Raw genomic sequence first — 27,835 nt, forward strand, 5'->3', positions numbered from 1 at the left:
GAGTTTTGTACAGGAAGGCCTGAAGGGAGAAACAGAGGAATCGGAAAGAGAAATGAGGCCAGGAGAAACAAATAGAAAACAAATAATAAATGAAAACCGAAAGTGCTAACATATCAATAATTACCTTGAATGTAAATGGTCTAAGTACATCAATAAAAAGTGGATTAAAAAATGTAACCCAGCTATACACTGCTTACAAGAAACTCACTTCAAATCCAATGACACCCGTCTGTTAAAAGTAAAAGCATGAAAAAAAAAAAAGAAGACTGCCCTCAACAATGTGGGCAAGCAACATTCAATTCATTAGGGGTCTGAATGAAACAAAAAGGTGGAGGGAAGGGTAAGTTCTCTCTCTGCCCTTGAGCTAGGACATCCATCTTCTCCTGCCCTTGGACATTGGAGCTCCTGGTCGTTGCGTCTTTGTTAATTCCAGGTCTAACACCAGTGCCCCTCAACATATTCTTTGGCCTCAGCCTCGGACTAAGAGCTACATCATGGCTCCCCTTGTTCTCAGGCCTTAGGATTTGTACTGAATTATACCACTGATGTTCCTGATTCTCCAGCTTGCATGTGGCATATTGCCACCCATCTCAGCTTCTATGACCCAATGAAACATTTCCTGTAATAATAAATTTCTTCTTATAAATCTATATATAAGTATTCCTTGCTTTTTGAAAAGTTTGAATTGCTCCACTTCACTTTTACAAAAGACCTATATTAGTACCTGTTTTCATTAACTAAAAGAAATCCAAAGAGGATTTTTGTCTTCATAAAAAGAAAAAGGAGAGGAAAAAACTAAAGGAAAAGTGAAAATAGCATTTGTTTTGCTATGAGCCCTTAACCAGGCAGCAAGAGCAGTCCCGCCAAACTTCTTCCCCAGAACTACACTTAGCATCTCATCATCAAACCGCCACACCTTTGAACTGTGTCTGTGAGCTTCTGTACTTTGTCTTGATATATTTTGTGTATGTATTAGCAAGTCATGTCCTAAGAGGACACAAAAAAGCCTAAGAGGTTTTTTTGGGGGGTTTGGGAATGATAAAAATTGTTTTCATATAAATAGTAATTGCTTCTCACTTTACATTATTTCAGCTTATAAGAGGTTTTATAGGCACACTCTAATTTTGGATAGCAGGGGAAACCTATATGTTCTATTAGTTTTTTTCCTTCTGGAAAACCCTGACTACTACCTTTTTAAGGATAAAGACGACCTTATTTATCTCCAAATTGTTGTGTCTAATACCTAGGAAGTGTTCGATAAAATCTTATGAAAGCAAACATGGGAGAGAGAAAAGAAGGGAAGAAGGATGATGAGATTTTACATGATTGGGAACTGTGAACTCATGCATCATTTTAAGAAGTTACTCTCATGTGATGTAGATTTAGAATCGAGGACTAGGGTGCTGTGCCACCTGGATGGTTAATAAACTAACAAGTTGGAATTGAGAGAATCCTTTGAGCTCATATCTGCTTTTGAAGTCGATGAAGATAAGAGGTTCACTTACTCATGAGGAGATGAGTAAGTGTCTGACCCTGACAATGTTAGGTTCTCTAAGATAAAAGATGAAAGTCCTCACCTGGAGAGTGAAGGCTCAGTCATTCACTGGAGCTCATTACTGACTGTTAGAATTGAGAATATGGACCTGGAATCTCTGGGAAGAACCGTAAGGGAGGAAGAGCTCAAGAACCAAAGGACAAAATAAAGCATATCTGGGAAGGGATCACGGTGTTTAGAGTAATTCTGCTCTAATTTGCCAACCAATCTCTTCAGTAGACATTTTATACCATCTTTGATTTCTCTTTCTTTTTATTGTCTACCCCGAAGAATTAAAAGCTCAGATCCTTAGGTATCATCTCTGTATGGATTCCTTTTCTTAAAAATGTTTCTGTGTTGATCATAGTTACCTTCTTCTCTAACTGATAAAATCTTTCTTTTACTTCCAGGGCCTGCTTTACTAACTTCATCTATAATTTTCAATGCAGAACCCATCATTCTTTCCAAAATACATATTGCAATTTATATTAATAGTATAAAAATATAGTTATGTTTTCCCTTAGTAGTCAGCAAGTTCTCTAGTCTCAAATTTATCTTTGTGTGCCTATCTGTCTGTCTGTACGTATGTATGAATATCGATCCAGGCTTTGGGTTTACCTCTAGTATCTAGCATACAATAAATACTGAATGAAAAAATTCCTATAGCTTTATTTCTTGTGTCTTTCCTTTATCCAAGGATTGTCTCTAAACAAATTTTAAAATTCCGTCCACCAAATGAGAGATTGAGAGAGAGAAAGAGGGAGAGACCTTATCTCTCCACAACAACTTAATTCACCTTAAATTTCTTCTCTTCCTCTGCCTCTAGGTAGGTCATTTATTACTTGACAGTTATTTTACATAGTGGTTAAATATTAAGGCTCTTCAACTAGACCTGGTTTGGAGTTCTGGCCTTGTCTCTTACAAGTTCTGTGCCACATAGGAGCTCTCATTACCCTTCTAAGTCTATTCTAAGTCTATAAAATGAAAATTATCATTGCTCCATGAGTTGTTGTAAATGCTGAGTTCATGCATGATAAATACTCAGCACAAAGCTGGGCATGTTAACAGTCTGCTCAATAAGTGGTAGCTTATTTCCAATAACTTTAGAACCATTTTAAGGTGCATTCATTATATTTACTAAAGAAGCAGAAAGAAAATTTTTAAAGATGCAGACTTTAAAATTGTAGCACACCCATCAATTTATTTCAGCATTATCCTCCATAAAGAAAATTCTAATTGATACTGAGATATATCTAATAAACTTATAATTTTAATAGGAGGAGTGTTTTGCAAATTTTGTCAATGTGTAAGGGTCTCTGTTAAGCTTCCTAACACTTATTTTACAGAATTTTTGTGAATTCAAAGGAAGCACAAGTTTTGCCAGTTTTGAATTTTGAACCTGAATGAATAAACTTTAATGTAAGGCTCACTGGAAAAAGTTCTTATACAAAGTAGACAACCTGACTTATCAAAGAAAAAAACCCAAAGCTTACTGTGGTTAACAGGTTGTATTTATTATTTTCTATACTTTCTAAAAAGTAGAATATATTGTAAGATTTTGTTAAAAATAATTCTTTACACAGTTTTTGGAAGGTTAGTGACCAACATAGTTTACAAGTTAAATATGATTTCAAACGAAAATCAGTTAATGGTCTTGAATTTACAGAAGCAAGTTAAGATTCAATTTAAATATCTAAAGCAGTTTCTACATTAAAGCATTTCCAAGAAATAGAAAACTAAGAAATTTAGATAAAGCACCAACTGTCACCATGTCAACAAATTAACACTAGTTCCTCGCTGGTTCCCATCACATGATGAAGAACAGAAGGAGTAAGGGAAGGAACACTTAAAGAAACAGAACCCTGAAATTACATTTACTTAAGGGTTCCCCCAAAGGCATCTTGGTCAAGTTAATACATTTCTGAGGAGCAGAAATAGATTATAATAGTTAAGGCTCAAGATCATGCATTCATAATAAAATACAATTACTGACATTTAAGTGATATTGAATGTCATACAACTTATTTAAAGTTTATCATTTATGTCAGCAGTATACATATTTTCTTTCTGAATACTTTCAGATTTTCTAGGCACATTGAAATCAATCTTTATACAAAGGGAACAAATACCAGTATCTCGTACTAAATGGATGCAAGTGGCTGCATTTTTGTGATTATGTTAAAAAACAACTATTTGTGCCTATCTTAAAGATAAGTTCAATAGTGACAATTAATACTTAGGATTTTCAAGTTTTTCAAACATAAAACATTTTATAGAGTGTGCATGTGATGAGATAAGAAGAGTGAAAACAAACTTAAAAAGATAAATGAGAAAGTGAAAACTGATTTGTATACACTAATGTTGCACACCATCAACAAACTTACACTTTGATCTTCTATTCAGAGTCTTCACAGTTTCAGTGGTCATGTTCTTTCTCTAAGTTATAGAGAACAATAAAGTACAGTGAAAAGTATTTCAAAGTGGCCACAGTTACCCAACCAAGGATCTAGACTCTGTGAAAATCTCTAGACTTAATAGTAACCCTTGACTCTTCTAATTCATATTATGAGCTTCATTTGCCAGATCTTACTACTCAATGTTACATTATGGATAAATGGCAAAAATATATCAGCCTTATGATAATATAATACATGAATCTAATAGTTTCTATATTATATCATTTTAGTAAATGAATACTTTAAAAAAAGTGAAAATGAGAAAAAAAATGAGGAAAATGTAGGCCATAACTATGATTCCTTTTTGCTTCTTATTCTTTGAATCCATTCTGTTGAAGGGCTAGAGCTTAGGTAGAACTAGCCAGAGATGAAAAACCAGGAATCCAAAAACAAACATTATTAATCCCCAGTACCAAAAATAAAAGAAGACAGAAACACAAACCAAGGTTCCAGTCAACCAAACCTGGTTTGGATCAGCCCAAGAGTATCTGTGGTTGACCTCAAAGGAACTTTCTAAGAACTGCCCTTTTTTCTTCCCCCAGTCTGCAAGTTTATGACTTAATGGCCTGTAGCATTGTATTTTTCTAACACTTTCCCTTCCTTAAGAAAGTACTTATTGTACTTGCTTATTTGTAATTAAGTCCTATTAATGGTGACTTGAATCCCATAAAGTAGACATAAACTATACAAGGAAGCTCCTTTTGCTACTAATCTCTCTATCACCTCCCTGATCCTCTAGAAGAAAGAAGTACACACCATGTAAGTCAGATAGAGAAAATAAGCACTGGATTATCAAATGGCAATATTAAGCCATTTTAACTCACAGAAGTGATTTCAAGGGGTTGTCTTGGCTAGACTGAATATACAAAGGTAAAAAATAAACTTGACATGAAGTCTTGTGAACACAAGTTTAACTGCCATGGGTGGTAAACAATTGATTAGTAAGTAAAATCTTTACTTTTCTCATCTTCATTTTTATTTCTGATTCAAACTTCCAACATTTTTAGAACGTGAAAAGGTGGTAAGTGGGATTAGATTTGGCTTTGAATAGTTGACTTTTCCTCAGCTTTGTCAAAATAGGCATTTTCTGTGTTAGCCTGAACTTCCTTGTCTTCATCTATCATATGGATATCTGATGTATTTTTGTCATTTTGCCTTAAGCGGTAACTTTTATAAGCACGTTGAATTATGGTTGCTGAGACTGCCTCTTGTTTTCGTTTCAGAGTAGTTGTAATTGGCTCATATGTGATCTTAAAGGGGTTGGCTAACACAAACCCTGATTCCATCTCTGAAATAATTTTCTCCATCTTCACATCTTTACCCATAACTCGCTTTGTTAAAGCAAGTAAAATGTCAAGGCAATGAATTCTGTCCCCGGCAGCCATGGGAAGATCCATGGCAACAAGCTGGCCCTTATTTGGTTTTGCCATAAAAAGAGGAGGGTCAAGAGCGGCTGCAAAATCGGAAAGCATGCTTGAGTCTATATACTGGGTCTTATCAGGATCAAACTGCTCCCATACCTGAAAGAATTTCCTAAAATCATCTTCACTTAATGTCTTGGCTTTTTTTTTAGAAGCAATATTTAAAAATTCCATGACAACAACAATGTACATGTTTACTATGATCAGCCATGATATGATGATGTAACTGACAAAATAAATAATCCCAACAGAGGGGTTACCACAATCTCCTCTAACCTGAGTCCCAGGGTTAATTTTATCAGGATCACAGTCAGACCATTTACTGTTGAAAATTGCATTGAGCATCCCATCCCAGCCAGCAAATATTGTAACTTGGAAAAGACAGAGCATACTGCTGCCAAAGGTTTCAAAGTTGGACACATCATTAATTCCAGCTTCCTTTTTAACATAGGCAAAATTGTACATTCCAAAGATTGCGTAGATGAACATGACCAGGAAGATGAGAAGACTGATGTTCAACAATGCTGGGAGAGACAATATCAAAGGAAGTAGCAGATCATGGAACACCTTTGGTCCTTTCCCAGGACGCAGGATGTGGATAATCCGTGACATTCGTATCAATTCCACGATGGAAGGAGACACAAGGTAGTATCCTACCATCATAGGCAGAAATAGTTCTTGGTGTGAGAGAAGATAAAACAGGCAATAAAATTATTTAAATATGACTGTATTTAGAAGAATATAAATTTATTTAATTTATTTCTATTATTATTTCATTTTTTTCTATATGCTAAGATCATTTTATAAATCCTTCTCATATAATAGAACATAATCAAAGTGCGGATTAGCCAAATATCAATTGTTGCAATTTTCAGGGCACCTAGCAAAATTTGGAGGAGAATTATTTATACCATTATCTTAAGAGTACTATAGGTGAAGTATTTCTGAATTCACAGATGCTATGACTTTATAATTTAGAATAGTAGTCACATTTTTTTTCTGATTATAGTTGGAAGAAGAAATTTAGTTCAATCCAGCCTTTATTGTATATCTAATAAAGGTGTCATGCAAATATGCAAAGATGAATGACCTGACTTTTGTCCTCAAAGACCTTATACTCTAGAAAGTAGAGGTAGATATTTAAAGTAATTATAATGTAAGGCAGAAAGACCTCCTAGTTGATAAACGTAACTATAAAAATGTCTGGCATTCAGTGATTCACAGACTGTAACTTAATTTATTTCATAAATAGAATTTGGGCCCTTGGCAGCTTTAAGTTGAATTCAATATATGAGTCCTGGCCTAGAACATTTTTTTGTAGAAGTGTGGGTGGATGAGGGAACCATGGGAGTGAGAGCTATAACTATGAAACAAAGTGAAATTACAATTACCCTAAAAGCAGAGGGCATATTTTCTGGAAGTACTGGAGAGAGTGAGGTTCATTTTTAATTGAGAGGGTGGGTAGGGGAGAACTCCATGAAGCTTCTAAATGAGATGGTATGTTTGTTGAATCTGGAAGGATCATGTCTCCATTTCCATTCAGCTTGGTCATTGTCAATGATGACACTCTGACATTCTATCTTGTCTCTACCTTCCACGTTGTTTGTGAGTCTTCTGCTCTGACTTAAATTTTTATTTCTCCTTACAATCTTCCAAATTCATCCATTATGCCAGAAGTATCCCCATATAATTGTAGACAATTTTTCTACATCCTCATCACTAGATTTTCTTCACCTCTTTTCTTATCTAAAATTTGACTTTATCTTGAGGACACTATTACCCTTGGAACATTCTCAAGTGCAGAGAGCTCTTTCTTCCCACTCCAGATTTCTTGGGGTAGAAAAATTGAATAACCAAACATCTTCCATCTTTTCCAATGTGATTTCCAGACACTTTAAGTCAATTTCATAAAGAAAAAAAAAAGAATTTTCTGTCCTGACACATTGTGGATCATGCCACTGAACTGCACTATTGCATACCATTTCTTGGCTATATGATCTATTCATTTCTCCTTATACACACTCATTGGAGAATTAATGCTTGGCTCACTCTCACGCTTTCCACCCCAACATCACCATCAACAGCGCATTGAAAGGCCAGTCTCTTGTTCTTTGACTTTCTTACCTGTAATAATCTCTATAATTTTACTTCAGTCATATGCAGCTATGGCCACATTCTGAACCCAGGATTCTTCACCATCTGAGACTTCTTCAAATTTAAAAACAGCTTTCTCTCTGACTGTGATTTGCTCTCCTTCTGAAACCTCTGATTCAGTAACTCTCACTTTAACCCCAAAGGGCTCTTCACTTCCATAGTCCTCTATTTTTCCCCCTATCAGCCCCTTCCTGCCTTTTGTATTTTTCTTTCAAGTTTCTTGTGCTTGTATTATCAATAGTTGTTGAACTGCTTCTACTACCAAATGAATAGGCTGAAGTTTCTGGAAGCACAACTGGGCAGACAGTTTATCTATATTTTCACTACTGACTATATAGAATAGTGCTTAACATAATAAACATTTAAATATTGTTTCTCATGGACCTTACTTTCTAGTATGTGTCTTATGGGGAGGCAGACAATGAACAAACTTTTCTGGGCCTGAAAGATTTTTATCCTAGATTTTTTATTAGTCCTTCCCCTTATCCAATGCATCTTGATTTAGATTTTGCTTCATCCATGGAGTTTTCTCTAATCTCTACTTACTGTTAGGTGCCCTTCACTCTCTTGTGCCACCATAACACCCTGTGCTTCTTCCCTTACCACAACCTTAATAGCACATTAAATATGTATTTAATCATCAGTATCCCTTACTAGATTGTAAATTAAGTGCATACAGGGACTTATTCCTACCTTGTTTACTATTGGATTCTTTGCATATAGTATAATATCTATTCACAAAGGGGATAATAAAATATATTTGTTCAATAAAACTGAGGTCCCCAGAATAAGAGAAAACTGGTGACAAATTTATTAAAGCCTAACACTCTAGAGTTGTGAAAGTTGTTAATAGTTTTAGAGATTAGAGAAAAAAGAATAGGGACCTTGAAAGGTTATATCATGCTAAGACCTAAAGCTCCTTCTAGAGTCATCCTAGAGAAATACTGTATGTGATATACTGAAGGGGTGACCTCTGAAGTAAAGTCTATGTATTAATTCAACAAGTATTTTTGAATACCTAATAACTGTCAGGCATGTGTACACATATGAATGAAAAAATATAAGCACTCCTGTTGGAATAAGAAGGATATCTTCTCTGTTTTGCCTATTAAGAGACTATATTTCAGGACACATTTAGTGTAAGAACTTGCCTGAATTGGTATTACTACAAAAGAAAATCTGACTAAACAAAATCTTACCTGTAACAGAGAAAATGACCACCATAAAATCAAAAATATTCCATCCAATAGTGAAATAGCTACATTGGAAAGCGATGAGCTTCAGTACACATTCTCCAGCGTACAGAATAATAAGAACTAAATTAATCCAGCAGAGAGCAGCGTCCATTTTTTGACTTTGTTCGTCACTTTGTATCATAATGGTTATGGCTTGGAAACAGATAAGAACCATAATGATAGCATTAAAAATGTCATTTGTTACCAAGTCAAAGATGAATCCTTGGCACTTATTCTGTGGATGAAGAAAAAGATATAATAGCCTTATTAAGAGGTTCTATTCCCACACATATTCTCTGTACATTTATAATTTCCCTTCTAGCATAAACAGGAAAATAAGTGAGGGCCTAAGTTTTCACCAAAATATAATTATAGTGTATATAGTCAAACAAACAAAAGATCATCAAAGCTTTGTTAAGGAACATATTTTTAAATTTTGTCAAAAGCATTTGTGAAGCATTTTAAAAACACATTTTCATTTTTTAAAAAGATTATTTTTATTTATTTATTTATTTATTCATGAGAGACACACACAAAGAGAGAAAGAGAGAGAGAGAGAGGGAGTGAGGCAGAGACACAAGCAGACAGAGAAGCAGGCTCCATCCAGGGAGCCGGACATGGGACTAGATCCTGGGACTCCCAGGATCATGCCCTTGGCCAAAGGCAGACATTCAACCCCTGAGCCATCCAGGCATCCCAACACATTTTCATTTTTAAAAGAGAATACACAAAAGAAACTCTTCTCGAAGTTAAAAATGAAATCTAGATGTTTTCTTACTCCTGGGCGACGTAATGTTTTTTGAGAGTCCTCACACAACAGCCTCCTCAGTGCATGGGATTGTTTCTTCTGTTTGACTGTTATAAAGATATTGGAGCCTCCCTGGTAAAGAAATGAAAGAAGATATTAAAATCACATTGAATCTAAATTTCACCTTACATCAAATCATTACTGATTTGATCTTTTATAAAGGGCATAAAGGCAATGAACTGAATCATGCCTAACCACATCTAACCTTCTGCACACAAATCCACACTAAGTACATGTAAAGTATATGGTAATGGCTAGCAACAATTATCTTTTGGTGCACTTTCTTGTAGTCAATTCTTGTCTAACTTTTCAGTCTACCAAGGCCTACCTCATGTTAAACAGAGACAGAGAAGAAACAGGAATAAACGGAAAGGTTTACTAGGAAAAATTTAATCCAAAAGGTAAAGGTAGGGCAGCCCAGGTAGCTCAGCAATTTAGTGCCGCCTTCAGCCCAGGGCCTGATCCTAGAGACCCGGAATCGAGTCCCACATCGGGCTCCCTGCATGGAGCCTGCTTCTCCCTCTGCCTGTGTATCTGCCTCTCTGCCTCTCTCTCTCTGTCTCTAAAAAAAAAAAAAACAAAAAAAACCTAAGGGTCAAATTAGTTTGTACCTTCTAATAAGCAGGAAAAATAGAATTGGCTATTATATGTTTTTATAAGTTCACATATTCTTAATTTTCCAAATAATACTTATGGGAAGATATTTTTATACACTTATGCCAACAGGGCCTTGTGCTTACTTCTTCATAGCACCTTCTAGAGCTTATTTATCTCTGTGTCCCTAGTGCTAATTTCAGTGTCTTATATAAAAATATATCAAGTGAATAAGAGGTAAACAGTTAATGTATTAATCTAGAAATTAGGAATTATTACTGCCTAAGTCAGGATTTAGTCACTTAATTTTGACAAGAGTCACCAATTTCAAGTCCAGAAGCAAATCCTAGGATGTTATCCCATTAGGTTGAAGAAGATGAAGCATACTATCAAGTGCATATTTGCTCACTGTTCTCCTAATCCCATTTGACTAGCAGAGGCTGAGAGTAGTTTGTTTACCAGACTGTACATGGCTGAAGATAGAATTTAAAAACTAGACTATTGTTTTCTTTGATTCTTTAGAAGGCTCTCCTGAACCTCTAAAAAGTAGGTCTCTGTGGTTAAAATAAGCAGACTTCAATGACTTTTGAGGCCTTTACATTTGTAGAAGCCCTGAAGGAAGTCTTTGTGCAGAGATGCCACCAAACGTGTTGTTTGTTCTGTCTCTGAATCATCTCTTACTCGTTCCAAGTACTCCTGTTTAGACTGTATATTTAGGATTTAGGATTTTCTCTACTTCTAGCTGAAAAAGCTACTGAGCTGACAGAGATGTCTATGGTGAGTCTGAAGGCTTTGAACATATCAGAGAGTAAAAAGTATAGCTTATTTTTCTTGAACTTCACATATTTGTGCAGATGTACCACAATATACTTGTCAGTATGATATTTTTTACAAACATATATATATATATATAAACTTGTAACTTTTAACTTTAAGCTTGTCCATTTATATTTGAATATAGAAAACAATGTAAAGATGATAATTTTATCAGTATTTCTCAATATGCAGGAATATCAACCTGTTTTTTTAGGTAAGTACCAAATACAAATGGTATTAACCTGATCCCAAACCAATTATTTGAAGCAGGGCATTTTTATAAATGTGCTTGATTTTCTTAGGCATTAGTGGACAAAAAATATTTGTACTTATCTTTATCTTATGCTTGTTGAAATTAGCAATAATAACACCGATCAGCATACTCAAAGGAAGAAATAATCCAACAATAACAAAGTTGATAAAGTAACAATACATGTAGATGTTGTCTTCAAAATTAGGCTGCCTATTTACCTAAAAGTTAAGTTAAAAAATAAGAAAAATAAAGTAGGGCATTGCAGATTTTAGGGCAGTGAAAATATTCTCTATGATACTGTAATGATAGTTATATGTCATTACACATTTGTCCAAACCCATAAAATGTACAACACCAAGTGAACCCTAAAGTAAACTATGGACTTTGGGTGGTTATGATTTGTTAATGTAGGTTCATCCTTGGTAAAAATGTACCATTCTGGGAGGTGGTGTTGATAATAGGCTATGCATGTGTGGAGACAGTGGGTATATGGGAAATATCTAAATGTCCCTCCAATTTTGTTGTAGACCTAAAACTGCTCCAAAAAGTAAAATCTTTAAAAATAAAAGAGTGAAAAAATAAGCAAAATATTGATATACCAATCTTTTAAAACATAAGATTTATAAAACATAAGACTTATAAAACATAATAGTTATAAAACCTAAGATTTATAAAACAATTTATAAAACAATTGTTTATAAAACAATTTATAAAACAATAAGATTTATAAAACAATATAGCAAAATATTGATATACCAATTTTTTAAAACATAAGATTTATAAAACAATTTTTCCTTTTTACAACAGGAAAAACCAACAATTCTACCTGAGGTAATGTTTCCTCTTTGTTCTTTGGTGAAGCAATATCATTGCTTTGCTTATTTAGATTTCAAACTTTACTCCATTAGTTTAATCATTGCTATGAAGTCTGATAATCCTTCAAATGAGCCTACTGGGCTTCAACCACTGTACATAATCCTGGAAGGATTTAATTTTCTGTGAAATACTCAATCTGAAATGTATTCAATTTCTGTCTAGAATAAGCATTTACTTTTATCATGTTATTGATTCTCTTATTGTTGGTACCCTTTTTGGAACTGCAAAAATAACCTTGCCAATACCTTAAAAATGGCTCTAAGATGATATTGTACTTACACCAATAGAATCAACTGCTGAATTCATAATAGTGATCCATCCATTAAACGTTGCCTGTAAAAATGGCATGTATTTAATTCTTATGGAAATCTTAAGCTTCATGGCAAATAAAATATAAAACTCAAATTGTTATTAATAGTGTAAAGCATGATTAGTAAGGCTGACCTCATTTCAATATACCATGTAATTGAGACCTTTATCATTTCCATTACTGCATTTATAATGTCTATTAGCAACTATTTAAAACCACTTAATTGTGGTAGCTTAATTGTAGCTGATAAAAATATTGTAAAATAGTATAAATAGAAAGGGGGGTAGGTAGATAAATGGTAAATATATACATGCTACCCAAGTGTCACTGTTACTTGTATCTACTATATATGTACTTGTGTATGGGGAAAGAAAGACAAGATAAATGATTCATCTCCTCATTTCCGTTAGATGTTGGGTGACTGAGGAGCCATAGCACTAAGTAGAAACAAAACAGTAGTGCCCTGAACTGGACCAAAAATTGTGACTCTATTACCTTACCAATGATGGTAGAAATAGGTTTCCAGTACCTGTCATCTCCCCCATCAGACCTATCTTCATCACCCTTCCCACTCCCAGTAGAGCAGGGTCTGTGTTTCACTTTTGTCTTCCCAAATAAGCCTAGTGCAGCATGTCCCATAACATGTATCTACTAAACTAATAATTGCTAAAATATGTTATAATAACCAACTCTAGCAATCATCCACATTTTGTCCTTTATGTTCACCTATAATATGAATGAATGTATATAAACACTGACAAAACAAATCAGAAGTGAACTTACTACTTGAAGGAGTGAAAGGAAACCATTTCCAACATTATCGAAATTCAGTTTTGCATTCTCCCATGGCATGGATTCATTAAACACAAGGCTTTCACACTGACTCTTATTCATGACTTCAGCTATAGGAAACCTTTCTCCACTCGTTGGGTCAATGCATTCATAGAATGTGCCAGCAAATAAATGTACTCCTAAGATGCTAAAAGCCAGCCAGATCATAAAGCAGACCAGAAACACATTCAAAGTAGGTAAGGTTGTTTTTATCAAAGCTCTCACAACCACCTGGCATATGAAAAACAAACAGGTAAACTTTAGGTAAGAAATGTAAAATCACTTTAATTGAATTGGAAATGTTAAATGTAATGTCATATAGAAATAACCAAAAAAAAAAAAAAACATCACTAAAGATTTACTTGCCACATGCCGGTATTTGAACAACCTAACTAATACATTTCAATTAAAAATATACATTAATATCCAGATATTCTCAAATTTTTCATACTAAAATAATCACTAAAAGGCAACAGAGTTGATTAGATAAATAATTATTTCACTGATTTAACATGTTTACCAATTTCCTGTATTGTGCCAGAAATGGGCAAGACAACTGAACCTGTGTGAATATATGTGTACATATTACCTAGAAAGTATATAAAATGAGAAAGAAGCAGGGCTACATCTAAGTCTTGATGATTCTAATTTTGGGGAGGACAAGCATACAAAGCAGACACTGAAGTGGTAGGGGAAATTAGAGGAAGACCAAGAAATCGTAGATCAATGAAGTCTTGGCAAGAGGCTATTTCAAGAAACACTGAACGAGCAGGGGTTGCCTGCAAGATCACAAACCTCCTCACTCTATCACTCTACATCACTGGTGAACCACTCCAGAGCAGTAAGTGTGGGAAATAAATCTACCACCTCAACCTGAATAACTATAATAGTCTAGAATCACTGTCTCCATAGAACTCCCTTCTCTCTTGAATACTATAATCGGAATTGAATTCTTATCACTCCATTATAGCTATTACGGCAAATGTAAACCAGTTCTTACAGCCAATAGAAATTTTCACTCTTTGCATTTCTTTATCTTTCCCTTAGCATCTATACTTTTGACCCCTTTCTCCCAATTTCATTTCTTTCTTTTTTTGTGAGGCACCATCGATTCTCTTTTCTACCACTCTATCCTTCCCTTCCCTCAGCCACTACTGGGTGCATACTTTTCTTGCTGTACTTTCTTGCTGATATTTATTCCCTAGTTTTCTGGCTTTGAATAAATATTTTAACTTTTAATTTGGTTTCAGTAACACCTCATTTTATTTCTAAAACTAAGTCACAGGGATCCCTGGGTGGCGCAGCGGTTTGGCGCCTGCCTTTGGCCCAGGGCGCGATCCTGGAGACCCGGGATCGAATCCCACGTTGGGCTCCCGGTGCATGGAGCCTGCTTCTCCCTCTGCCTGTGTCTCTCCCTCTCTCTCTCTCTCTCTCTCTCTCTCTCTCTCTCTCTCTGTTACTATCATAAATAAATAAAAATTTAAAAAAAAATTAAAAAAACAAAACTAAGTCACAGATCCTTTGTTGGCACTTTAGATATTTTGAGAGGCCCACTGATGCCTCTAATAAAAAAAAAAAATGCTATTCTCATCCGAAATACACTCAATGTAAGAAAAAAGCAGTGGGATAGAGTTGACACAAATATTTTAGTAGTCAGAGCACCCAAGACCTGGAACTTATTAAATCTATAAAGCATTAATTTTGTAATCACGTGGCTCCTTATATATTCAATGATATATTTTCAGAAATCATTCAACTACAGAACTTCCAGAGGTAGAAATGAAGGCTAAGATCTGAATCTGCAATAGAACAGAACAGAGAATCCAGAAATAAACCCATGCTTATATAGTCAATTAATCTATGACAAAGGAGGCAAGAATATACAGTGTAAAAAGACAATCTCTTCAATAATGGTGCTAGGAAAAATAAGCAACCACATGCAGCTGGACTCTTTCTTATACAATTAAACACAGATAATTTTCTTATTGGATTCTACCTATATTGACTACATGAAATTCTGTAATATTAATCAAATAGATAGGTTAATGTTAAATAATCTATGTAAATGAAAAATGCAAGAAAACATTGATGTGTTATTATGAAATGAAGGTAAAATTGGGCTTTTTCTGTCATTTCTTCACATAGCTGATCACCATATATTACATAATTATACTCTGTGTGGTGGGTCATAAATTCTGTTTTCTCTATTAGCTCGAGCCATAAGGGGTGGGTTTCCATTATGGGCCCAAAAGATTGAATGTTAGTTGTTTTATGTGGCTCAACCTATTAGTTTCCCTCACATTGATAAGAGATTTTAACACATTGGTGAGGGAGAGATGACAAGAATTCATAATTTGTGATATATGACTTTAAAAAACTAATTTATTTTAAAATTCAAACTTTTATTCAGTATAATTACTTAGTGTGTACAATATTCCTATAATTTTAAACATCTAGGTGATGATATGGGCTAGAATGGTTTCACTTTTTGAAACTTTACATTCTCTCCCAACTACTAGAGTTTTTTTTTCTTATTTTATGCTTTTTCATATCTTATGAGCAATAAAGACCTAAAATCTTAAGCATAACTAACATACCTTTCTTCTATATTTTAAAATAGTAGAACATAAGGTTCTTGCATTGGTATTATTAAAGATGCAAATGTGAAAACTGCAAAAATTTAATTTGTAGAAGTTTAGTAATCCTAAATTAAAATCTACAGATTGGTTTAGAAACTTTTTTCTTACCTTCATTCTTTCAAATTGAGATAGAACTCTGAGTGCCCGAAGGAATTTAATGGAAATAAGTGGTTTTAATTCCTCCCGAGATTTGCCTATTAAGCTGAGACAAAACACCTAAATATGTTTAAGGGAAAAAAGAATGAATTGGGTTTAATTTTAAATTAAATAAAACAATCTGCAAAATAAACTTTGCATTTATCATAGAAAAGATAAGTTAAACCTTACCAAGAAATATACAAAAGATTTAATATATATTTCCATATATCTTATCAATCACTTACAGAAATGGATGAGGAAATAACTTCAAATAAGATAAAATAAAAATATTTTGCAGCAGAAGGAATATATGTTATTGAAGTAAACAAAAATTTGTATATTTGTCATACTTTATGATCAAGGAATTTTTTATCCATTTTTTAGTTTGAAATTAGATTAAGAGTCAGTTTCATGATTATTTGTAATATAGTAACAGTATGCTATGTATTCATAAAAGCAAAATTTGGAATATATTACATACAAATTCATATTAAATATGGTTAATAGAATAAGATTTCAGAGAAGAGGCATCAAGGAGGATATGGATATTTTTAAGTCCAAGTACAAATTACAAAAATGTATACAAAGATACTAAGGTGATTTTTTTAAAGTAAGCATATGCATAAAATCAATCAGGGCTGGGGTGCCTGGGTGGCTCAGCTGATTAAGCGTGCAGCTCCTGCTTTTAGCTCAGGTTATGATCTTGGGGTCATGAGGTTGAGCCCCCTGTTGGGCTCCACGCTCAGTGCAGAGTCTGCATGGGATTCTCCTTCCCTCTCCCTCTGCTCTTCCATCTGCTCTCTTTCTTTCTCCCTCTAAAACCAATCAATTAATCTATCTATCTTTTAAAAATATCATTCAGGGTTGATAATTGTTAATGGAGATTGAATAAGATGGTAGAGTTATGATGAACTTTTATAGCATCTTTATATTTTCTGTATTTTCAAGGCAGCATAAATGAAAAAAATTGTTCTTTTCTATGCTATACTAACAGATGGTCTTAAAGTGAGCTTTAAAGTAGTCATATGATTTATGTAAGCATGGAGGCATGTGGACACCTAAAAATAATGACTAGCAAACAGGAAGACGGGTTGATGGTATGGTGTGATTTTGTTGGCATAGAAGGTTAATTTGCAATAATTTATTTAGAAGTCAGAGATCAGAACTGTAAGTCATTTTATTTATACAGTGAGAAGCTTCAAATCATTGCTTGTAGAATAGGAGTCATTTGTTCATTCAACAAAAATTGCTGAGTACCAATTATGATACATGAATTGTTCTAGGCATTGGAGATAAGACAAGAACCATATTAGGAAAATGATTCTTCCATAAAGGAGCTAAGCTTTCAGTGGGGGAAGACAAGCAATCACAATGAATAAACAATGAATATCAATTAATATATAATACTAATGGTACTATGGAGATGAAGAAAGCAGAGAAAGTAATGGTTGCAGATTTAAATATAGTAATGCAGATAGACATCTAACTTCAGCATTTTTTTTTTTTTGAGCAGAGCAGACATGAATGAAGTGAGCCAGCCAAAGTTCCAGGTGAGAGGAAAAATAAGTGCAAAGTCACTAAGATGGAACTCATCTTAGCATACCCGAGAAACTTCAGGAACGTCAGTGATGGTGGAGCAGTCTGTAGACTGGGATGGGGTAAATGGAGAGTAGTAGGAGATAAGACTGGATCATGTAGAGACTTGTAGGTTTTGATTGCAGAGAATGTAGCTTTATACTCTAAGTGAAATGAGGTGTTTATTGGAGGGTTTCAAGAAGAAAAGAGACTTGAGCTGACTTCTTTTTTACAACACTAAAATGCATGTGGTTGCTATGTGGAAAACAGAATGAAGGCGTGCAGTGATGGAAGCAGGGGTTGCAGTTTGAAATCTGTTGCAGTGATCCAAATGACAGTTTTTGGTAGCTTGGATCAGTGTGATGATGGTGAAGGTTATGGTAAGTAGTCTAATTTTGAATATATGTTTTAAAAATCAAGCCAACAGAATTTAAATATTTTAGGATACTGATGTGCAATAAGCCTATTCTGTTAGTAGCAGATTCATAGGTGATTGTTAGAATAATCCAAGAATGAATGTTGAACTTCAAAAATATTAGGATGAAAAGAAAAGGACAAGTGTTAGCATTATAAATGAAGATATAGGGGATTTTGGTAACTGAAAATGTATAGACAGAGGAAGAAGGAAGATATAAGTAAATGGAAGAGTTAAGTGAGAATCACAGTAAAGAAGAAAATCAAATAATGAACTTTAAAATTTTTCTTTAAAATACGTACAATAACAACCATGAAGTCTAGTTTATACCAGCCATTAGTGAAATAGGCTTTAAAACCATACGCCATCCACTTTAGAAGCATTTCCAGAATGAAGATGTAAGTGAAGATCATGTCAGCATATTCTAATAAGATTTTAATAGTCTTTCTCTGATCGATATATATATCTTCAAAAGCCTGTGGGTAAAAAAAATTAAGGATTAGTGTACATGTTATTTCTAATAAATCTTTGGCATAGAGATGAATGAAATGTCCTCCCTAGTAAGCAGATGGTGAGCAAAGTCATAGGCTGTTGTTTCAAGGGCTGTTTCACTTTGTTTGGATTTATTCACATAATCCCTAAGTATCAGTTTCTGATCCCATGCCTGTAGCAGACATCAACTAGTTCTAGAACTTCTTATACAGACTAGTTTGGCACCACAGTGATCCATAAAGCTTCTCTCAAATCAGTTAATCACACTTAACATAAGAGGTGCAACTTTTACTGACATCTGACTGGTTATTAGCTCTAATTCCATGTAGCCAACTCACAGATATATGCCAGTTGCTAGTAGAGAAGCAGAGATTTTTTTAAAAATGTGTCTTCAGATATCTACACTGCTGTTACAAGAAAAATCACAAAGTTTGCTCTGCTGCAGAAATAATCAGGTAAACCAATGGAAACACATAAATATGAAATAAAACTATAATCATTTCTCCAAAGCCCCTCAGATTTAATTGATCAACTTTAATTTTACCAAGGAGGATGCAAAGCCTGACAATGTCATTTAAAGCAACTTTTTTATTTTAGCACTGAAAAAAAGGCAATAAAATACCAATAATGTCAGGCATACTTTTATTAAAGTATATTCAAGTTCAAAAAGCAAACAAGGATTAAAATTATAGTATGCAAATAATGGTATGATTCTTCTAAGTCTAATGTTAAATAAAAGTAAATATAACATGACAGCAGAGTTACTGACTTTTAATTGAACCAATTATGGAGTAAAGGTGTCTATGTAAGCAAATCATAAATATAACCTAAAATGATTATAAAGAACTTTATTACAATGTATTTACTTATTGCATAGCATATAATGTAAGATAATATAAAAAGATATACAAAAGTCTTTAAAAACATTTAAAAATGGGCAAAACTAAAATATAGTACTCGAAGTCCACATACCAGCTACCCAGGTGGACTGGGGAAGTAATTGTTAGGTGTCAGAGTATGTGGTTCTGGAGTCCTGGTAATGTTCTATTCCTCAAGCTAAGTGACAGTTACACAGATACATTCACTTTGTAAAAATTCTTTAAGCCTATATACTTAGAATTTCAATGGTTTTCATTATGTATGCTAAATGTCAATATAAAGTTTACTTTAAAAAATGTATACAGTATAAAGTTGGTTCCCAGCTGTGACTCCATTTTCTCTGCTCCATGCATCTCACAATTAACTATTTTTTTGTGTATCTTTCTCTGATCTTCTTCAATGAAACCCAATAAAATAATTTATAGTCTATTTTTCTTTTTTTCCTATGTAAAATGTAATATGTCTCATTCAATATTAAATAAATAAAACAATTTCAAAATATACGAATGACAGTGGGAAATATGAATGTTAATAGATATCTAATAGATACTTTTATTCCAGATCATTATTTTTCTACTTATTACCATATCTTGCAATATCAGCATACATACAGCTTTTATAACTTTTAAAAGATACATTTATTTATTTTAGAGAGAAAGGGAGAGAACAGCGGTAGGGGCAGAGGGAGAGAGAGAATTCTAAAGCAGGCTCCCTGTTGAGGGTAGAGCCCAACCTGGGGCTGGATCCCAGGACCCTAAGATCATGACCTGAGTGGAAACCAAGAGGTGGTGGCTTAGCCAACTAAGTTACCCAGGCACTCCAGCTTTTATATTTTTAAAATAGCTGCACAGTATCCCATTGGGTGATTGTACCATAGCATATTTAAACCGTCACCTATTATAAACTGTTTTTGCTCTTCAATCTTTTTCTATTACAATGAACTGTTCAGTGAATAACGTTTAAATGCATTTAATACATGCTCAGATCTGTAGGATAATTTCCCAGAATTAGGGTTATTGGGCCAATGGATAAATACATTTTTTGTTCAAAGGTCGTTAAAAGTATATACAGCACTTTTCTTTCCTGATTGAATTGGTACCAAAGTACTAGCACAGTATGTGCATATTATTAAACTTTGTCTCATACAGAAAACTTTATTAAAATAAGAATTTGGTATCTAACATTCATTTTTCCCACTGTTATTCATATATTTCAAAATTATTTTATTTATTTAATATTGAAAGAGGCTAATACAGATTTTAAGACTGTAATATATGTCTTCCAAAAGTAAAATCACAAAATATGAACTTGGCATGATGACTTCAAATAACAGACTTCAGACACATTTTTTTCCCATAAAAGTATCATATACTTACCAGAGCACCTGTGCTGAGCAGAGTGACAAGGCCAATGAAACACTTAAAACAACTGTTTTCCACTATCTTGCAGCAGGTTTTCCTTATGTTCTGCCAAATTTTTCCTTTCCGGGATACTCTACTAAATTGGCCAGGTGAAGATCTTTGTCTATAACCTGTCAAGAATGAAACTGCTAAGAAGAAAAATCTTGAACAGTCATGAAAAAGTAGACATCTCAAACTTTCTACCATATGCTTTAGCAATTAGTTATTTACAGAATCTAATACAGGTGCTCTCTGACTTATAAAAATTTGATTTTTTTACCCCTGTTTCTGTGGACCACACAGTCACTGAGAAAGACAAGAAAAACTTAACTTGTGAGTTTGAGAATAGTAGGAGGAAAGAAATTGTAAAAGGGAAAGATGACTTAGAACATCCCCTAGCCTTGTGGGACAGAGGGACAGAGTGTAAGAAGAATAGAATTTATTCCCCACCCTTAAAAAAAAAATGCACACACACATGCAACACCTTCTATATATCACATTTTCGTATGATGCTTTAGAATTCATTCTCTGAAAATTTACAAAGCATTCTCATTTAAGCACATAGATGCTTATGAAATGTTGAGAAGTATAATATTAATTAAGTCAATTAAATTGATGTCAGGTCTTAGGTGGCATGAGAATGGTGATTCTGGGGAGCTCCTCTGGATTGTAGAGCACTTTGTGGGTAGAATTCATGTGCATGGATTGAACTCTACCTTCCGGTTAAGAGAGTTAGCATAAAAAATAAAAAACCCTGAGACTTGAGAAGACAGTGCGTAACAGGTGAGAAAATGAAGAAACAGAAGTGGGTGGAGTTTAAAGCCAATGCATTTTACTTTTTAACTTTACCTACTGTCAATTTATATATCTTTGGTCAAAAAAATATAGGAAATGTTTCCTCCTTTGTCTTGAATCATACAAATCCTAGAAGTTGAGCTACTGAGAGCAGGTTCTTTTTTTTTTTTTTTTAAACTTTTTTTTAAACTTTTTTAAAAATAATTTTATTTTTTTTGAGAGCAGGTTCTTATACTAAATACAGGAATTTGAGCATTTAGCGGTTAACATTCTGATTTCCAGTGATTTCAAATGTCCAGAACCCATAATTATTTGTTCATCTTGCTAGGACTAATTTGAATTATAAGTCATCAAGAGATGTATGTTATATATCTAGTGACTTAATCAACTGACTGAAGTCCTATACATTTCTTAATATTGATGTAATCACCATTACTTATTTTGTTTTCCTATGAAAGATATAAGATTTTTCATCTGAGTATTTTGAATATTGACTGTATTCCATGAAGCATAAAAATACACACACACATGCACACATGCATGCACATACACTTATTTAATCTTTTTACCAATCCTGTGAGTTAAGTTTTATTATTATCCTCAGTTTACATTTTAGGAAATGAGCCTAAGATAGGCTAAATAAAAGCCAGTAAATGGTGACTTGGGATTTGAATTCAGCCTATCTGACTCCAGAGCCAATGCTCTTAACTATTGTATTAAACTTCCTAGGAAATAGGCCCTCTCCCTCTTTTCCACATGTTGACTTTTTTATTGACATTCCCTATAAATTTTATCAGGATTGATATGAGCATGTGTGCATATATTTGTTTGTGTGTTCCTTAGCCAAATTAGTAAACTCTAAAATTAGAATATATCCAATAGTATTTGATAAACTAAGAAATTTAGTTGAATTCCAATATAATGACCAAAGGAACTTATTTTTTTCTTACCGTTTTTAAGATGCTTTGGCTTCTCATGTTCATAAACCATTTCTTCTTCTTCAGAGATAGCAATATCAACTGTACTGCATTCAGATGAGCTAGATTGCTTCACCTTCTGAAAAGTAAAGTCCCACCAAAAAAAGCTGTGATTAAAGCTTCTTACTGGAGTTCAAGTTTATTTCATTTTCAGGAATAAGAAAAATTGTGTACCGAAAGACTTTTATCAGGTTTAAAGACTATTTAGGCTAATTTCATGATTGACATTAAAATGCATACATATCTCTGTGATTTGAAGTTTTAAAAAATTAAAGGTTAATTTAAACTAAAATAATTTTGAGATTAAAATTAGCATTTAGTTCATAATGCTGTTCTCCTGAAAGATGTATAGGATACCATATCTCCAGTATCCAAAAGGATTTGAGTTTCAAAGCTCTCTTGAAGTTATTCACAAGGTTTCCACATATGCCATTTCAGCTAGATAAGTAGTATCAGAATAAATTACCCCTTGATGCTAAAGATGGGTAGACAAGAGTGCACTTAGTTTGTATTGTGAAATCCAGTCCAGACATTCTTGTATATACCATCATAGGACAGGACTGATGTGAGGTTATCCTGAAGTGAAATGAAGAAATGGCACAAGGAATAAAGATCAGGACTAGACCTGGCAAAATGGTACCAGCCTTATGGAGAGAGGCTATTTACAGGGACTGACATTCTTTCTCACTCGGTACTTGACTGAAGTTCAAGACCGAATAGGATAAGGTCTATCCTTATATCCTTATAAAGTAGCCATGACTTTGCATATGTGGTAATAATACATGTGACATGCACGGCTTTTACTTGAAATTATTTTCTCACAATGCTTTATTTTACTTTATCTTAAAATCAATATACAGCATGTCATCCTTTAAAATGACCAAGATCCTAAAGTTAATAACATAGGAGATTATTTTCTAATTAAAAATAAGATAAATATATTAAAACATCTGGGGAAGAACAGTCTTATTTTTAAAAAATTAAGGAAAGATCTAAATAAGTATATCAAAAGGAAAATTATAAATATTTTGTCCTACCTATTGGTCTTATCCACAAAAAGTGTCAAGGAAATATAAATGGGAGGCTTTGTTTGCCTTAGACCTTACATGGTCAATTGTCAGTAAGACATTTGGTACTCAAAAAATATATATCCATTAGGGTATTACTCTTAAACAAATTGCTTTTATTATTTCAATTCCTCATATTTTCTTTATTTCCGATGAAATAAAGGTATAGCAATGTATGGGTTTGAGAGTAAACAATACATAAATGAATGTTATATAATGCTTCGGCATTCAATAATTAAAAATTATACACCTTATATTTATGTTATTTTAGAATTTTTAAATAAACTATTTGATGCGATTTTTCCAAACCCCTTTTAGTATGTTATTCTAAATATATATATAAATCAATTGGGATTCAAAATTATAAATAATTTTATTAGAAGACTATTTAATGGCATGATGAAGTGACCATGCTACATATGAAAAACATAAAATTCATTGTAAAGTTTGATGTTATTTTTTTAAAAATTTCTATAGTCACATTGCAACTAAAAAATGGCTGAAAGTTTTAATAACAAAGAAAAAGAAGAATATATCTCAGAATTATCAGATAAGATATACCTTTATATTCTTTGGTTTTTGGGAGATTAGCATCCTAAAGTACTCATGAGTTGCATAATCTTTAAAGTGTCTAAATTAAATATGTAACTAAATATACAGATAAGTGACTGATCAATCAACAAGACCACATAATTATAAAGCATAAATTACATTTTCTGAAACCTTACCATTTACAATTATACTTAAGTGTCATCTTTCCTATATATTCTCAAATCCCAGACTTTCTAATGAGATTGGCAAGAAGTTTCCCAGAGCATCTCAACATGATGTGCTTTGATAAATAGCAATTTTACCCGGAATAAGATGGTAGTCAAAGTTGTAAGTGAAGATATGGAAGTGTATCTGGAGAAGAGTATTCCCTGTTTTTTTTAGAAATGGTATTAATTAAAAAAAAGAAAGAAAGAAATGGTATTAATTAAAGGAAAATAGACCTAAAAATATTGGGCATGCTAAGGAGTGAAAGTGTTTCTCTAACACAAAGATAGATATTTTCACTAGGAGCTGGAAGGATTCTGGATAATTGCAATTCAACTCCTATTAGGCCAACTTGAGAAGTTATTACAGAGCAGCTGCCAAGCTGGAAGAGGTCTGAGAAACAAGATGGTGCCAAAGACTTTTTCAGGGATGTGGAAAGAGACATTCTTTTCTCCTTCCCAGTTCCTGTGAGTAATCTGAGATGGTTTCCTACTGAGGTACAAAGCAAGAAGCTTGCTAAGCAGATGTGATCTCTGTAGATGTAACTTTATATTAAATTATACCTCCTACTAAGACAACATAATGCTTGCAAATGAAGAAGATAAGATTGATTCCAGTAGGGTGTACATTTTAGAAGGTAAGTTAGCAGCAATATCTCTACTTCCTTGAATGTGTTGAATTTTTTGTTGCTGGGTTTTTTGTTTTGTTTTCATTTTGCTTTGTTCAAGAGTTGATAAATCTACACACTGTTCACAATGGTAGCGTTTGCTTTATTCTTTTAACCTAACTCAATTATATATGTTATAGTAAATGTTGCAGAAATAAAGTGACAAGAATCCTAGAATTTTAGCAAGTAAGAAAGTATTTTAGCCCTCCTATAGTCTAGTTTCTCATTTCCAAGATGATTATGCCCAGAGTTTAATGATTTCTCTGATAATACACAAAGAAATGTCAATTTCTTTGAAAATTTAGATTTCTCCAATCTGCTTTTCATCACCCCATATTGCCTGCTTATTAATTTACCAAATTTTGTAATTATATTAACCTAATTTTACAAAGTGTTTACTATAGACTGGGCATTGTTCTATGCACCATTGAACTACTTTTCTCAGTCCCATCTTCCCTAAGAAATAGATTCAGTTCTATCTGCATTTATAGACAAGGAAACTGAAGCTTAGAAAGGTTAATTAACTTGATTAGGAGCATGAAATCCGGAGCAAGGAGTGCTATAGCTAGGATTGAATGGGTCCTCTCAACTTTACCACTAATTCACTTTCTTACCAACAATGCATAAATCAACAATAAGCAATCAGAATATTCAAACATCTTACCTCTTTGCTGCTCCCATCACCTGACTTGCTTTGAATCTCCTTATTATCCAGATTTTCTATATCAGATTCTCCTGAAGCAATTGGCACAGTTTCTGAGACACTAGGACTGGGGATAAGTGATTGACTCTCATTTTCACTCAGTGTGTTTTTCTCTGTGCCACTGCTTTTTTCCTTATCCTTGAGGAATTCTTGGGTGTTGCTTAATTCAGAAAGGGTATGGTCAGAAATATTCTCTTTAACATATACATCATTTACATTGTCCATTGTCTCCTTTGAAACATTTTGGTTTTTGCATAATATTTTAGAAAGCACATAGTTTATTCCTTTCTGAATCTTTGCCACTGCACGTTGGAGATTTTTTGCTTCATCGTCCTCTTCAGTTGTTGCAGCCTTGTATGAACTAAATGAGCTCACCAATGCCAGAAACAGGTAAATTATCTAAATGAGGAAGTAAATGAGGTTGATTTTATCTTACTTTTTGTTTCCTTCTAAACAATAAAACATCTTTTAAAAAAACTGACCTGAGATTTGAAAACAGGATACAAACTACAAGGCTATTTAGGCTAGCCAGTTCTTACAAAGGGTCAGGTGCTATGCTAAGAGTTTGTACAGCTAGAACTCCCTTAGGATCACAACATTCTCTGATGTATCATTTATTTCTCTTTTATAGATGAAAAAGGCAAGGCTTACAGGTCTCAAATATCAAAGGTCATATAGATTAGACTCAAATCTTATTCCAAAGCTTGTTTTCCTTTGTCGAGCCAGGCTACATCTTCCAAGATGAAGAAACAGATTGTTACTTCAGGTGGCTGACTTCACTTCAGCATTATCCCAGGAAGACATACAATGACATCTTCATGGGTTCTGCAAACCCACAAGGAATATAATGAGGAGAGTGCTATTCCTGGTTCTGAAGCATGCATCTAAATTTCCTTGGGACATGCTAGCACAAGGACTGGGCAGGTTAATTGATTCTCTGTGGTAATAAATTTTGTTAAATAAGAAAGAGATGAGTGATGGAAGAATCATTCCTAATACTTGTAAGTTATTTGAATTCAAGGAGGGTGTATATTTTGACCTTTACTATCACTAAGAGATATGATCAAACCATGTTTAGTTTCCAGAGAATCATACTTTTATCTTGTTTGTAATTGTAGGATATAAATAATATTTTTGGACTTTAGAGCTGGAGATTCATATTGGTAATTCTTTTAGACTTAAAATAATAATTTGAGCATCTTGCTTGTTATGGAAGTTTTTCTGCCTCTCTTTGGATATCTGAACTTTTAATGATTTAGTTTCCTTTATGTTTTATACATTGCTTTTAATGAACCAAGTTCAAATGACATGAATTGTGTTTAAGAATATATTAAGAATAATGTTAAGAATAGATTTCTTATATCTTAGATACACATATCCTACACACAATACCTGCAGATTTACATATACAATAAAAATGTTAAAAAGCTGAAATGAAATTCTAAATGATAGAACTGAAATTTGAACCCATGGATCTGAACTGTTTTTCTTGGATCTGAACTCTGTTTTTATCTACAGCTCAATGCTACATGTAAGTATTTAAAAGTCAATTAAATACTTGCTTTTGTATATGACAATGTTTTAAGATTTCCACTTAAGACTGAATCACTGTTGGAATCTTGTTGGGAGAATAAGATAAAGTTAAATCTAAAAACTGGGAAATATCTTCTTTTTATATCAATGCTGAGATTAAGTGTGAAATTGCAATGCTGTAATGCAATGAGTTGGAAGTACAGGGGGGAAAGATCTACAGCCTTACAGATTCTCTCCTTGCATTTTTTCCCTTATTTACTCTAGTGTTATTATCATGATGTTCCACACATGGGTGACTGTTGAGGGGAATAAAGTTTAAAAGATTCAGCAAGCCGAGTAATATAATTGTCAATCAATTGGAAATGGAGGTTCACGTAAATCCATTTTTACCTCTAATCTGTCTGCCTATTGACATCAAGTTTCTGATAATCAGGAATAAGAAAAATAAGACACAGAGTAGAGTTCTAAAATAAAGAAACAGAAGTACAATTATATAATTGCCTCAGCATTT

The 27,835-nt window shown here is 33.5% G+C and overlaps 1 protein-coding gene and 1 long non-coding RNA gene across 4 annotated transcripts in view; one reads left to right on the forward strand and one right to left on the reverse strand.

The window, feature by feature from the left end:
• The first annotated feature begins 2,227 nt into the window (after positions 1–2,227).
• LOC119867820 lies at positions 2,228–27,365 on the forward strand. Its single transcript, XR_005384654.1, has 3 exons — positions 2,228–2,360; positions 5,863–6,056; positions 26,518–27,365. It is a non-coding gene; the product is annotated as an uncharacterized LOC119867820 (long non-coding RNA).
• The window catches only part of SCN7A (sodium voltage-gated channel alpha subunit 7), an 82,135-nt gene continuing 57,327 nt past the window's right edge, over positions 3,028–27,835 (reverse strand). For all 3 annotated transcript variants that reach the window (XM_038584717.1, XM_038584718.1, XM_038584719.1), the window contains exons 15-25: positions 25,753–26,190; positions 22,572–22,677; positions 20,803–20,957; positions 18,358–18,531; positions 16,036–16,143; positions 13,241–13,519; positions 12,427–12,480; positions 11,352–11,489; positions 9,579–9,683; positions 8,765–9,035; positions 3,028–6,088 (exon numbers count right to left, since the gene is read on the reverse strand). In XM_038584717.1, the coding sequence (XP_038440645.1) occupies positions 5,022–6,088; positions 8,765–9,035; positions 9,579–9,683; positions 11,352–11,489; positions 12,427–12,480; positions 13,241–13,519; positions 16,036–16,143; positions 18,358–18,531; positions 20,803–20,957; positions 22,572–22,677; positions 25,753–26,190 (2,895 nt within the window). In that variant the 3' untranslated portion in view covers positions 3,028–5,021. The remainder of the gene's footprint in view (positions 6,089–8,764; positions 9,036–9,578; positions 9,684–11,351; positions 11,490–12,426; positions 12,481–13,240; positions 13,520–16,035; positions 16,144–18,357; positions 18,532–20,802; positions 20,958–22,571; positions 22,678–25,752; positions 26,191–27,835) is intronic.

This window comes from Canis lupus, chromosome 36 (genome assembly GCF_011100685.1).
Source record: "Canis lupus familiaris isolate Mischka breed German Shepherd chromosome 36, alternate assembly UU_Cfam_GSD_1.0, whole genome shotgun sequence".
Classification (NCBI taxonomy): domain Eukaryota; kingdom Metazoa; phylum Chordata; class Mammalia; order Carnivora; family Canidae; genus Canis; species Canis lupus.